Below are 15,636 nucleotides of genomic sequence, written 5' to 3'. Positions count from 1 at the left end.
TGTATTTCTAGCATCTGCAGATTTCCTCGTGTTCACAAAATTATAAGTGTTTTTTTGTAACTTCAGAATACTAAACTAATTCAAGAAATTCAAGGGAGTCCAAAAATACAGGTGTATACCTGAAGCACATGTATCACGTGGTATGCAATAAAGAGATTTTTAAATATAACTGTATTTAATCATTGAAATGCTTAATCAGCCAAAATATATTGTGACAAACATTCTGTCTATGATAACAGGTGAGAAAAGCTTGTTTATCTCAATTGGCATCTTTATTTTTTTTTCAACTGGCATTTTTATTGTGACAAGCACAAAACGGACCGGGGGCTATGACCCGGGGAGAGAACCCACTCAGTCACATACAAATGCCGGAGGTGATTATCACACACCCCGGCTACAGTCAGGGTGACCCACAAACACACATGCGAATAACTGTATAACCCAAAATGAAATGTAACAGTATATAAACTTGAAAATCGCACCATAAGGCCAGAAAAGTATTTTAAAACAGGAACAATAAGTAGTGCTGATTACTAGGAATTCTGGAGCAGGCTGTCAACTAACCCCTTCCCCCCGAAGCACCACACTATATATACGTGGCTGGCGGGTGGGGAACTTCTTCCCTCAGAGGGTGTTATGAATGTGGAATAAGCACTGATCAGCAAGCCATCTGTCTAACCTTAGACCAGTCGAGGGCAATTTACAATGACAAGTTAATCTACTAACAGATACATCTTTGGACCATGGCAGGAAACCGGAGCACTGGGAGGAAACCCACACAGTACATGGGGAAAACATACAAATTCCTTACAGACAGTTATGCTACTGTGGTGCCCAGTTTAATTTATACACATTTATCATCATGCTTCAAAGCACTGCTGGGATTCTTACAAAATGTTGGCCAAATCTTAAATTTAATTTTCTATCTTACTATTGATCCAGACTTTGAAATAATGCACGAGGAGTATGGTACTTAATGCAATTTGAGGAACAAATGTTATCTGTTCAGGATTTTAATTGCTTTTCTTTCCATGCAGGCCTGGGCTTTATGTGTGATAGGTCACGATAAATGGGAAGACTTCTAATGAGAGAAAACAAAGATTATGGCATAATGAGTATTATGTGTCCACTGATAGTGGTGCAATCACTTGAGTCAAGTATGATCTTCTCCTAAAGGTTTGTCTATTGGTGGCTGTAGAGACCAATCAACAATCCACATATTCTGGTGCAGTGTGGGCAAGAGTAAGTGGTGACTGTGGTTAGTGGTTTAGTTCTTCATTCTCCCCCTTCGCAGCTGCGGCACAGCGAAGGTCATGCACATGATGCACAGCTCACTCTTGAACAGATTTCCTCCAGTTGCATCTATTGGGTGTTAAGTCTTCCCAGTTTTTAGATGTAATGCAACTTACTGGAGGCTGATTTTGATGTTATCTTTGAAGTGTTTCCATTGCCCACCAGGGGCTCACTGACCTTTCTTCAACTGCGAGTAAAGAATCCATTTGGGGAGATGTGAGTGAGGCATCCGGATGATATGACCTATCCATCGGAGTTGGTGTTGCTCTATCATGCTGGAGATGCTGTTCATGTTGGCCTCCTCCAGTATGCTTTTGTCAGGGCATCCAACCTTCCAGATGATCCTCAAAATGTTTTATAAGGACATTTGGTGATACTGTTCTCGGGCTTTCAGCTGCATTCTATAAGGGTCAGTGATAAGGGATTCAACCTAAGTTTTGCTTCTGTATTTAACCATTCTGTGTATTTAATTTTCTGCAGAAAGACACAATTTCAAAGTGATTTTGTTTGTTATATTTTGAAAAATATGTTTCTGTGTCTTTTAGAAAGCTGCTTCAGAGATATGGGACCTTAAGTGGTGAATAAATTAATATCCATCTAATTTAATTGTTCTACACAGTTTTGTATTACAGATTCCTTGCATAGAATTTAATGAGGAAATTGTGGCATGAATAATTTCTTTGTTCTGTATGTGCCAAAATTATTAAGGCAATATATTTCACTGAGTTTATAATTTTTTTATTTATGGCAAAGAAAATCCTCCTCCTCTAACAGAGGGAATTGAAAAAGGTGCTTAATGTTTACTCATGATGGGGAGTTGTTTGACTAGTGCAACATCAGAAAATGCTGGGAACACTCAGCAGGACAGGCAGTATCTGTTGAGGGGTAAGAGTTAAGATATTGGATTTGAAATATCAGATTAGATTGATAGAAGTATACAAAATTATGAGGGGTTTAGATAGGGTAAATGCAAGCAGACTTTTTCCACTGTGTTTGAGTGGAACTAGAACTAGAGGTCATGTGTTAAGGGTGAAAGATGAAATGTTTTAGGGGAAGATGAGGGAGAACATCTTCACTCAGAGGGTGCTGAAAGTGTGGGAAGAGCTGCCAGTGGAAGTATTGGATGCAAGTTTGATTTCAACATTTAAGAGAAATTTGAATAGGAGGTGTTTAGAGGGTTGTATCCAGGTGCGAGTCAATAGGACGAGGCAGATTAATAAATCGGCATGGACGAGATGGGCTGAATAGTCTGCTCATGAGCTATAGTGTTCTATGATTCTATGAATATTCTGTAACAGAGAAGGTGGGGGAGGAATGGGTATAACAACTGGAATATCTCTGATAGAGTGAGATCAAATAGGTTAATGGGGGCAGTTACAGGCACATTAAGCTTCTTTGAACAGAGCCTTATAACTGATGAGGCTGTGGATGACACAAACAAAATGTGAAAACCTAGCCAAGATGATGACAGACTAAAATGGTTGATTCTGATACAGACAGAAAGAAAGACTGAACTCGGGCAGCATGGTAGCAAAGCAGTTATGACAGCACCAGTGACCCAGGTTCAATTCCTGCCGCTGTCTGTAAGTAGTTTGTACGTTTAACCCATGACTGTGTGGATCTCCTCCAGTTTCCTACCACATTCGCAAGATGTACAGATGAGTTAATTGGTCACATAGAAGTAAATGGACAGCACAGATTTGTTGGACTGGAAGGGTTTGTTACCATGCTGTATCTCTAAAATTAAAAAAAAATAAAAATACATAAAGATATGGCCTTTTCTATAGAGTCATACAGTCTACAATATGCCCAGACAGAAGATGGAGTCGTAGACTCAAAGAGCACTACAGTACAAGAAAGGCCTTTTGGCCCATTTAATCCATGCTGAACCATTATTCTGCCTTGTCACATTGACCCACGCCTGGACCATAACCTTTCACCCCTCTAATCCATGTACTTATTCACACTTCTCTTAGATGGAGTGTTGTTCCTTCAGTTTGTGATGGGCATTGTTGTAACTGCACAGGAGTAGGAACATTAAAATGCCCTCATGAATTCATCTGTTCTCACCCTATAAGTGATACTTCCTCTGTTCTAACCTACCCTCTCCCAACTTCCCCCCCAAATGAAAACTATCTTGTTTCTGTCCCTTTCAGTGATTTGACAAAAGGTCTGGGACCTGCAATGTTAACCGTTTCTCCTCCCACAGATGCTGCCTGATCTGCTGAGTATTTCCAGCATTTATTTTCTGCTTTTGATTTTCAATCTTCCGGCTTTTGGACTTTTCCAGAATGTTGTGACTAATTTAACATTCCTTATTGCATTTGACTGCACTCAAAGTAGTTATTAAAAGTGCACTTCTTTAGTTACATCTTGCCTTTGAAACATGTTTATTTTTATTTATTTATTTATTTAGAGATACAGCACAGTAACAGGTGCTTTCAGCCCATTGAGACTGTGCCAACTTATTAACCAGGTGTGTCTAATTAACCCATATATTTTTAGAATGTGGAAGGATACTGGAGCACGGAAGGAAGCCCATGTGGTCATGAGGAGAATGTGCAAACTCCTTACTGACTGAAGCAGGAATTGAACCCAAGTTGCTGGCATCACAAAGCGTTATGTTTCTGTACCATGTTTGAATACACTGGTCAACAGAAGCTGTCACCTTGAATCTTGGCCATGGTCAAATTAAAGTGTCAGTCAAATGCATGTTGGTTTGAATAATGTGTCCATCTGTGCTTCCTTATAGGTGATAGTGCTGGTTTATGTGGAGATCCTGGCATCCCAGTTCATGGTTCAAGACTAGGTGATGAGTTCAAGATAAGGAGTCTCCTGCGCTTTAACTGTGAAGCTGGTTATATACTAAGAGGATCTTCGGAACGATCCTGTAAACCAGATGGATCCTGGTCAGGAGTTCAACCAGTGTGTGAAGGTAAGCATTGTGGTAAGACAAATGAATAAAAAATAATTAAACCCAAGATCATCAACAAAAACAAAGGAAAACTTTGTGGGTAGGATGTGAAAGCTTTAGAGACGGTGCAGAGGAGATGTACCAGGATATTGCCTGGATTAGAGAGCAGACCTTAAGAGCAAATGTGGCACATGTGTTGATGTACATGTGACAAATAAAGCTAATCTTTAATCTTTAACATTTTTTTAATCTTTAGGAACAGGGTCATTGGCCATTACACAACTGACTCCACTGAACAAATGTCCACAAAATCAGCTACTTGTATTTCATGGAAAATTATTTGCATAAGGATTCATTTACATGCATAGTTAATACAGACATTAGGAACATTTTAAAATATTTACAACTTGCACATTACTATTACACAACACTTGCATACTGTGTTCAGAAGATGATTTAGAAAGATTATCTTTATTCATCACATATACATTGAGACATACAGTGAAATGTATAGTTGGCATCAAATCAAATCAGCAAGGATTATGCTAGGCAGCCTGCAAAAGTTGCCATGCTTCAGTGGCCAACATAGTATACCCACAACTCACTAACCCTACCCATACATATATTTTAGTTTCAATTGGACTGGCACAGATTTTAAATAGGCTTTGGATCAGTAATACTGCTGATGTGAAATGTCACTGCTTCTTTTTAAGAACAGCTTTATTTCCCACTTGTACATCAAAACATACAGTGAAATGTCATTTACATCAACAGTCAACACAGTCCATGATATATGGGGGCTAGAGTACAACATCAGGCTAGAGTTAAATAGGTGGGCAGCTGGGCTGGAAGGGCCTGCTCCGTGCTGTATCTTGAAATCAGTAAATGGCTTGCCCACAACTCACTAACCCGCCTGTACGTCTTTGGAATATGGGATCAAACCGAGCACCCAGAGGAAACCCACATGGTTTCAGGGAGAATATACAAGTTGATAAGAACATAAGGAATAGGAGCAGGCAGAAGCAAGAATTGAACCCCCGACTGGTGAAAACTGGCACTGTAAAGTGATGCACCAACCACTCAGTATGTTACTATGTTATCCTTTTCTAACCTTCTTCCTTTAAGCCTTTGTATTGGTCATACCTGGTCAGAGTTGGGTGACCAGTTTATGGTATGAACAGCCAGAGGAAGTTTTCAAGACAGTACATTAATAAAATTTAAAAGATGATTGGAAAGGTACATGGATAGGACAGGTTTAGAGGGATGTGAACAAAATGTGGTTAAATGTGAGGATGGTAATCTAAGATGAGATGGCAATCTTCTTCCACATTGACCTGATGGGCCAAAGAGACTATTTCTGTGCTGTATACTTCCATGGTTCCATCTGGGATTGTTTTGTATCATAGACCTCTGGATTATGAAAGTTTGAGGTTGTTTGTAGTTTGAGATTATTAAAGATTCAAAATCAAATCACAGACCTTCTTGATCCTGCTGATGTGTGGAAGTGGCTGTTTGTCAAAATCACCATGTAAATTGTCACTGAAGATTTTTAAAGAAGAGGGATACAAAATGATGAAGGGTATAGATAGGGTAAATGCAAGCAGGCTTTTTCCACTGAGATTAGGTGAGACCAGAACTAGAGGTCATGATTTAAGGGTGAAAGGTGAAATGCTTAAGTGGAACATGAGGGAGTGATTTTTCACAGAGGGTAGTGCGAGTGTGGAATGAGCTGCCAGTGTAGCTGTTGGATGCAGTTTCAATTTCAACATCTAAGAGAAGTTTGAATGGGTACATAGATGGGAGGGACATGGAGGGTTATGTTGCAGGTGCAGGTTGATGGCACGAGACAGAATAATAGATCGGCTTGGGCGAGATGGGCTGAAGGATCTGGTTCTTTTCTGTAGTGTTCTATCCTTGCTCCATTAAATAAGATCCAAGTGAATAGAAGATGAATTGATGCTTGCTGAAGAGAGAGCTCATAAGGCATTCTCGGGTTGGAGGTGCAACCATTCATATTCTGTTTAAGTAGCCTCCAACCTGATGGAATGAACATAGATTTCACCAACCCAGTAATTTGCCTCCTCCCATTCCCTCTTATTCAATTCCAAACTCTGCCCTCCTTACCTCTTCTCCCCACCTGTCTATAGCCTCCCTGGTGCTTCTCCTCCTTCCCCTTCTCCCATGGTCCACTGTCCTCTCTTTTCAGATTTTCTACCTATAACCTCCCAGCCTGTCAACATCTAACATACACCTTCCCCTACCCCCAAGTTTTAATTCTGGATTCTTCCCCCTCCCTTTCCAGACTTGAAGGATCTCGGCCTGAAGCATCGGCTGTTCTTTCTTCTCCATAGATGCTGCCTGACGTGCTGAGTTCCCTGGCATTTTGTTTGTATTACTCATAAGGCATGGCTGGCTCTGGATGAGGAGCATAGTTAAGCATCGATGTGACTGGAACAGAGTTGCAAATAGAACAATTTGGCCTTTTCACCCCGATATGTGTAGTTATTCTGATTTAGGACAAACAAGTTCTTCAGCCAATGTAGCTGGGTCAAAATCATGGAATTCACTCCCCAACAGCACGGTGGGTGTATCTTCACCTCAGGGACTGCACCAGTTCAAGAGGGCAGCTCATCATCACCTCCCCAATAAATGCTGGCTTAGCTGACAATGCCCACATCCCGTAAATGAATATGTTTTTAAAAAGGCAACAGGTGCTGAAATCTGTAGCAACTCAACATGGTGGATTTTGATCTCTAACACCGACAATTCCTCCCCCCCCCCCACCCCCCAAACCAACGTTCCAGCTGCTTGCCGGACCTGCTGATTTCCTGCAGCAGACGGACGGGTTCGAATTAGTGATTTGTGGGCATACTGTGTTGGTTGTAGAAACATAGCAACTCTTCAGCTGCTCAGCACAATCATTGCTGATTTTATTTAATGCAGACATAGAACACAGAACACTACAGCACGGGAACAGACCCTTCGGCCCACAACATTGTGCCGAACCAATTAAATTAGTAATCGAATGGCCAACTAAACTAATCTCTTCTTCTTACACAATATCCTTCTATTTTCCTCACATTCAAGTGCCTATCTAATCATACCTTAAAGCTCCCTAAAGTTTCTGCCTCTATTACCACCCCAGGCAGCACATTCCAGAATTCACCACTCTTTGTGTAAAATAAATTGCCCCTCACACTCCTTTTGAAATTACCCCTTCTCACCCTTAAATACAAGCCTGCTGGTATTAGATAGTTCACACATGTTCTACCTGTGCTACTCATAATCTTATAAACCTTTATCAACCCTCCCCTCAGCCTCTGCTGCTGAAGAGAAAACCTTTTTTTTATATTCAATGCCCTCTAATTCAACAATAGATTCCACTGTATGCTTGATATATATGTAACAAACAAAGCTAATCTGTCTCTCAGCAGATCGATTCATGCTTCAGTTACCAGCATCAGTAGCCTTCTGTATGTTGCATGTAGTGAGTAAGTGTCAAAGTAAGGCTATAGTCAAAGCCAAAGTAAATTATTACCAAAGTACACATAAGTCATAAATAGATATACTACCCTGAGATTTATTTTCTCACAGGAAAATAAAGAAATACAATAATACACTCAGTGGCATTTTTTTTCGCACTTCATGTACCGAATGAGGTGGACATTGATTGTATGTTTATGGTCTTCAGCTGCTGTAGCCCATCCACTTCAAGGTTCTACATCTTGTGAATTTAAAGATGCTTTTCTGCACACCACTGTTGTAACACAAGGTTGAGTTACTGTCGCCTAGAACCAGTCTAGCCATTCTCCTCTGACCTCTCTCATTAACAAGGTGATTTTGCCCATAAAACTGCCATTCACCAAATGTCTGTTTGTATTTTGTACCATCTTCTGTAAACTCAAGAGACTGTTGAATGTGGAAGTCCCAGGAGATCAGCAGTTTCTGAGGTACTTAAACCACCCTGCCTGGCACCAACAATCATTCCACAGTCAAAGTCACTTAGATTACATTTCTTCCCCACTTCAATGTTTAGTTTGAACAACAACTGAACTTCCTGACCATGTCTGCATGCTTTTCTGCATTGAGTTGCTGCGACATGATCAGCTGATTAAATATTTCCATTAATAATCAGGTGTACAGGTATACCTAATAAAGTGGCCACTAAGTGTCTAAGGAGGAATTTCAAATTAGATGAATGAAGAGTTACATACTGAGGGATAGTTCATTCAGAATATCTGTTGGAGGGGTGGTAACATATGGAGAAGCCAACAGCTCATGAATAGAAATTAGATTTTTGTCAATATTTTAAATTGTTAAATGATGCTCTCAACACTACAGGTGTAGGATAAATTGTTTTACCTGCATCATCTTTGAAGTTGCAGCTTCCCAAAGGACATGGTTGTACCTTGAAGTGCTCTCAATGTCATTGCTGCCTGGATACTAATACCTTCCTTCCATCCGTTGTAGCTGTGTCATGTGGGAATCCTGGTACACCAGAAAATGCGAGAATAGTTTACAGCGACGGTATTCTCTTCTCCAGCTCCATAACCTATGTCTGCTGGGAAGGTTATAAAACATCTGGGCTCACAACACGGCACTGTACCGCGAATGGAACGTGGACGGGATCAGCTCCTGATTGCACAGGTTGGCGCTGCAAATGAAAATGCATAAGACACATTAAAAATGCCCACATTCCCATCCCACCTCATTCCTCCTTTTATCCCCATGAACTTAGAAGCATGATCAAAGTTTGTGTATTTTTTCTCATTCCAACCATTATTTATTTGTTTGCTTATTTTTTAATAAATACTGTTGTTATTATTTTATTACTAATTTTATTATTCATATTTATATAAAGTATTTCTATTATTTTCTGAAATATATTCACATATAATGTATGCATATATTTTAAATTTATATATATATTTATAAAATTCTGTACATTTTAAAATTTATGCATTATTGTATCTGAACATGTTTCAGAAAAATAATAGCATCATATATGAAAATATATATCATACATGATTAATAAAATAATTCATATTATATGTGATGTATGTCATTAATATGGACCTAGATATAGTTCAGTTTGCAATTGAACTGGAGGGGTCTAATGTCCTAGCGAGAGGGTTGTTTGTGCTGCACAGGGGATTTAAACTAGAGTTGCAGGCAGATGGGAACCAGATCACCAGAGGTGATAGAGTAGAGGTTGTGGAGAAAGATGTTGTTAAGCCTACATACAACACAGAAAAAATGCTGGAGGAACTCGCAGGCTAGGCAGAATCTATGGAAAAGAGAACAGTTTATGTTTTGGGCCGAGACCCTTCTGCAGGATGCAAAAGATTGAGCATGGTGGGACTAATGTTCTGAGCAATGCAATGGATATTTCAATGCAAAGTGTACTGAAGGAAAGGCAGCGGAGCTCAGGGCATGGATCAGCATGTGGAATGATGACATTGGAGCCATTAGTGTGATTTGGTTGTAGGACAGTCATGACTGGCCGCTCATTGTTCTGAGGTTACGTGGATTTAGATGTGATAGCACAGGAGGAATTAAAGGATGGAGAGATGACATGACTAGTCGACGAAAATGTCATGCCAGTGCTCAGTCAGGACAAACTGTAGAGCTTGTGGAGTCAGGCTATATAGGTGGAACTGAGAAATAAGAAAGGTATGACCAAATTAAAGGGATTACTGTATAATATTGACTATTTAACAGTTTGCAGGATTTACAGGAGCAAATTTGGAGTGAGATTGATGACTGTTGCAAGAAACACATTGCTGTGATAGTAGGTGATTTTAACTTTCCACATACAGTGGAATGCAAAGGTTTGGGCATCCCTGGTCAAAATTTCTGTTACTGTGAATAGTTAAGTGAGTAGAAGATGAACTGATCTCCAAAAGCCATAAAGTTAAAGATGAAACATGCTTTTTAACATTTTAAGCAAGATTAGTGTTTTTTTTTTATTTTGTGCAATTTTAGAGCGAAAAAAAAAGAAAAGGAGCACCAGGCAAAAGTTTGGGCACCCCAAGAGATTTGAGTTCTCAGAAAACTTTTACCAAGGTCTCAGACCTTAATTAGCTTGTTAGGGCTATGGCTTGTTTACATTCATCATTGGGAAAGGCCAGATGATGCAAATTTCAAAGCTTTATAAATACCCTATCTCCTCAAACCTTGTACCAACAATCAGCAGCCATGGGGTCCTCTAAGCAGCTTCCTAGCACTCTGAAAATTAAAATAAATGATACCCACAAAGCAGGAGAAGGCTAAAGAAGGTAGCAAAGCGTTTTCAGGTAGCCGTTTCCTCAGTCCACACTGAACTGATTTCACAACCTATGGACTTACTTTCAAGGGTTGTCCAACTTGTGTTCTCAGAATTATTTATTTATTATTGGGTTTTTTTTACTTGCACAGATTGTCAAACTTTGTGTGCTGTTTTTCACTGATTCTATTGTATTTCTTTGTTCTACTGAGAATACCTGTAAGAAAATGAATTCGAGGTAGTATATGGTGACACATAAGTACTTTAATAATAAATTTACTTTGAACTTTGATTATATATTCATCTTTGTTTCATATTATTTAAATTAAGTGAGATATAACCCTCAAGAAAAACAAGGATTAAACTTGCATCATCTGTTCTGTAATTATTTGGAAGTTTGAAGTGGTAACCTTAACTTTGCTTCATAGCTTCCCTTGTATTCAGAACCAGTGTTTCATAATGGAGTTTTAACATTGTTGTAGAATTCTCAAATCATGATTTTAATTTGCAGCATAGACTCCAGAGAACAAACAAAATGAAAGATTGCATGAAGCATCCTGTCAGTTGGTCCCATTGGGTGCTTGGCAGGGAGGTAGATAGGGACAATTGACTGCACACTGTGGTTATTGTATGAATGCAGTCTTTCCTCATTTAATTAAAACTAATAGTAACAACTGCTAATCACTCTATGATTGTCACATGTACTGAGATACAGTGAAAGACTTTGTTTTCTATGTCTCCCATACACACCATTTCAAAACATAAGTACGTTGAGACATAGTACAAAGGGAAAAGCATTAACTGAATACAACATATACAATTAGAGATCTGGTACAGGAGTGGAACCCAATGTAGTATTCTACTGCTGTAATCCATCCACTTCAAGGTGAGACATGTTGTGCATTCAGAGATGCTGTTCTGCATACCAGTGTTGTAACGCATGGTAACTGTTGCTTCCCTGTCAGCTTGAACATGTCTGGCCATTCTCTGACCTCAGTCGTTAACAATGTGCTTTCATCCATAGAAATGCCACAGACTGGATTTTTTTTTGTCTTTCACACCATTCTCTGTAAGCCCTAAAACCTCTTGTGTGTGAAAATCTCAGGAGATCAGCAGTTCCTGCGATACTCAAACCAATATTCAATCCACAGTCAAAGTCACTTAGATCGCATTTCTTCACAAATCTAACATTTGGTCTGAACAACAACTGAACCATCTGACCATGCCTTCATGCTTTTATGCATTGACTTGTTGCCACATCACTGGCTGATCAGCTATTTGCACGAATGAACAGGAGTACAGGTGTATCCAATAACGTGTCCTCTGAGTGTAGTGTCATTCTTACCAAGAAGTAGATAATATGGTGCAAGGCTTTGGTAAGGTAGAGCGTGAAATCAGGAATTCATCTTTATTATATAAGAAGTCCATTCAATAGTCTTATAACAGTGGGATAGAAGCTGCTCTTGGTATATGCTTGAACACCAGAGATTCTGCAGATGCTGGAAATCCAGATCAATACACACAAAAGGCTGGAGGAACTCAGCAGGTCAGGCAGCATCTGTGGAGAGGAATAAACGGTCAAAGTTTTGGAACAAAAACCTTCTTCACAACTGGAAAGGAAGGGAGTTAGAGGTCAGAATAAAAAGGTAGGGGAAGAGGAATGACTTGTAAACACAAGAGAGTCTACAGATAATCAGAATCTCAGAGCAATGCACACAAAAGCCTGGAGGAACTCAGCAGGTCAGGTAGCATCTGTAGAGGGGAATAACCAGTCAACCTTTCATGCCAAGACCCTTTATCAGGTCCTGAAAGAAATTTGAGAAGCCTGTTCATGAGACAATAATCATGAAATCATTATCTTCTAATCCACTAGCATTACATTTGTGATTTTATTGCACAGTAAATATAAACCATATTGTCTTTAATGAGGAAAAGAAGACTGTTGTTGTAATTTGTTAATTTTTGTCTTTTTTTCTGATGTGATTAATTGCAGTTATTGACTGTGGTGACCCAGGTGCATTAGCTAACAGCATTCATCTGGGAAATGACTTCACCTATAATAAGACAGTGACATATCAGTGCAATCCAGGCTTCTGGATGGAAACTGCTTCATCTTCCACTCTCCGCTGCATGAAGAATGGTTCTTGGAATCAGACCAAACCGGTCTGTAAAGGTATGAACAGCAATCACCTGATCCATCACGAATGGACATTGTGAAAAACATACGAGCATTCTTTGCACATGGATGATTAATAATGGAGAGTTATGTAGAAGGCAAGGGTTAGATTAATCTTAGAGTAAGTTAAAAGGTCAACACAACATAGTGAGCCAAAGGGCCTGTACTGTGCTGAAGTATTCACTGTTCTATGTTCTAACCTGCACAGTTAGTTAGTCTCTATTCATTGGTTCTATATGTGTCAATAATTTATATTGTACATGTAATCTCGGTGTATTTGAGCAGCCAGTTTGTGAGTCTTTATTTATGTATAGTTTTATTCATAGATTTTATTGTATTTCTTTGCTTTCTTGAAAATGTCTTTAAGAGATTGTTCATTGGCATAGTATATGGTAACATATATATACTTCCATAATAAATTTACTTTGAATTTTAACTTTGAGGTTAAGCTGCCCAGAGCATGAGGCTGATTTGTCTAACTATCTATTGATCACTATTTACATAGAGATCATTAAGGCATTGAGGAGGGCAGTAGAGCAGAGGGATCTGGGAATATAAATCCATAATTCTTTGAAAGAGGTGTCAAAGGCAGATAGGGTCATATTAGCCTTTGATAAGGTCCCTCATGGGAGGCTGGGCAAGAAGGTTCAGTAGCTTTGCATTAAAGATTAAGTTTGTAGATTTGACATAGGCTTTGTGGGAGAAATCAGAGAATGATGATAGTTGGTTGCCTCTCTGGAGCCTCTGACAAGTGGTGTGCCATACTGATTGGTTCTTGGTCCATTGACGTTTGTTATATATCAACCATCTGGATAATAATGTGGTAAACTGGATCAGCACGTTTGCGGATGTCACCAAAATTGGGGCATAGTGGACAGTGAGGAAGGCTGTCAAAGCTTGCAAAGGGATCTGGATCAGCTGGAAAAATATGTGGAAAAATGACATTTTGAATTCAATGCAGGCAAATGAAAGGTGTTGCACTTTGGGGGGACAAATCAGGGTAGGACCTTCACAGTGAGCTACCTGTGACACAGGGCACAGAGGAGTGCAATAGAACAGAGGGATCTGGGAACATAGATCCATAATTCCTTTAAAGTGCTGTCTCAGGTAGATAAGGTCATAAAGAGAGCTTTTGGTACATTGGCCTTCATTAATCAGAGTATTGAGTTCAGGAGTTCGGATGTTGTGTATAGTTTGTATAAGATGTTGGTGAGACCAAATTTGGAGTTCAGTGGATTTCGTTGAATTGAGCCATCAGCTAATCAGGGCAGCCATTTATTTGGGACAACTCTTTAAAAAAGTAAAAACAAATTGGAAAAAATTGCCAGGATTCTCTTCATTTGTTTGGGATACTCTGCTGCTTGCTTCGGTCAGGAGATTGTTGCTACACAGGTTCTAACTAGTGTCAGTCATGCACTTGTATGGCTGGCAGATGCTACACTGTGCTTGGAGCAAATAGTTTCTAAATAGTGTGTGTTTGTGTTCAAAAAGCAGTGAATTTTGTCACTGATAATTGGTGATAAATAAGCAATAAGACAATTCTGAACTGTTTTACTCACTGTAGTTACAACAATTCAGGCTTGGAGATATCAAAAACAGCTGGGAATGTAAATGAAACAATTTTACTACTTCAACAAGTTAGGACTATGAATAATTTGAAGGTACTAACAATCCTCTTGAATGTTACAAAGAACATGAAGATTTGGAGGATCCAGTTGCTGATAGCTTTGTATGAAGACAGTATATTATCTGCAATAGGGGTCTGTCTGTGATTTTCTTCATTGTGTAGAATGGATGAATTCCTCCGTTGATAATTATTAGGAACTAATTCACAGTTTTGTAATGCTGTAGTACTGCTGGTAAAGTTCTAATTTGTTCTGTATTTAATTAAAATACATAATTTATTACTGTACTCTTTTTTTCTTATGTTTAACTTTTTAATTACTTCCATGGAACTTCAGCTAATTGGGGTAACACACACAAAATGTTGGTGGAACGCAGCAGGCCAGACAGCATCAATAGGAAGAAGTACAGTCGACATTTTGGGCCGAAACCCTTCATCGAGGTCTCCGCCCAAAACGTCGACTATACTTCTTCCTATAGATGCTGCCTGGCCTGTTGTGTTCCACCAGCATTTTGTGTGTGTTGCTTGAATTTCCAGCATCTGCAGATTTCCTCGTGTTTGCTAATTGGGGTAGCTGCTTAATTAGGATAAAATGTGTCGGTCCTAATGCGTCCCAATTAACTGGAATTGGCTATTATTTACACTTCTGGTCACTGACCGACAAGAAAGATAATTAGCAAGAGTGCAAAGAAAATATGCAAGGAAGTTGCTGGGACTTGAGGATCCAAGTTATAGGGAAAGGTTGAATAGGTTAGGACTTTATTCCTTGGAGTTGCAGGAGAATTAGGGGAGGGAGAGCTTAGAGGAATACAATATGATAAAAGATATAGGTAGGGTAAATCCAAGCAAGCTTTTTCCACTGAGATTGTTTGAAACTATAACTAGAGGTCAAAGGTTAAGAATGAAATGTGAAATATTTAATGGGAACATGAGTGGGACTTTCTTCACTCAAGGGATGGTGAGAATGTGGAACAGGCTACTAACAGAAATGGTAGATGAGGGTTTGATTTCAATATTTACCAGAAGTTTTGAAAAGTATTTGAATGAGAGGGGTATGCAGAGCTGTGATTCAGGTGTGTTTTAATGGGATAAGGCAGAATAACAGTTCAGCACAGACTGAGTGGGCTCAGGGGCCTGTTTCTGTGCTGTTGTGCTCTATGACTCTATGATGCCTGTAGGTGAAGCAGAGTATCTGACTTGCAGAAATCAACTAGGGGAAATGGAAGCCAAGATGTAATCTCAATGAGTGGCTTTTTCAACGTCAACTAACATTCCTGGTTTGAGTTCTATGCGCCTGGATACAAACAACTGCTGACCTTCCTTTCCTCTCCTAGATTTTCTGTTTCACAGCTAATGAGAAGTTA

The 15,636-nt window shown here is 39.3% G+C and overlaps 1 protein-coding gene across 1 annotated transcript in view; it reads left to right on the top strand.

Annotated features, from left to right (window-relative positions):
- Positions 1-15,636, top strand: part of LOC140733433 (CUB and sushi domain-containing protein 1-like) — a 2,013,313-nt gene that overhangs the window by 1,930,033 nt on the left and 67,644 nt on the right. The window contains exons 57-59 of the mRNA XM_073056756.1: positions 4,046-4,228; positions 8,678-8,854; positions 12,466-12,645. Coding sequence (XP_072912857.1) covers positions 4,046-4,228; positions 8,678-8,854; positions 12,466-12,645 — 540 coding nt within the window. The remainder of the gene's footprint in view (positions 1-4,045; positions 4,229-8,677; positions 8,855-12,465; positions 12,646-15,636) is intronic.

The sequence above is a fragment of the Hemitrygon akajei genome, chromosome 9 (assembly GCF_048418815.1).
Source record: "Hemitrygon akajei chromosome 9, sHemAka1.3, whole genome shotgun sequence".
In the NCBI taxonomy this organism is placed as follows: Eukaryota; Metazoa; Chordata; class Chondrichthyes; order Myliobatiformes; family Dasyatidae; genus Hemitrygon; species Hemitrygon akajei.
Note: the sequence above shows the minus strand (reverse complement) of the source record. Positions and strands in the feature narration are given on the sequence as shown.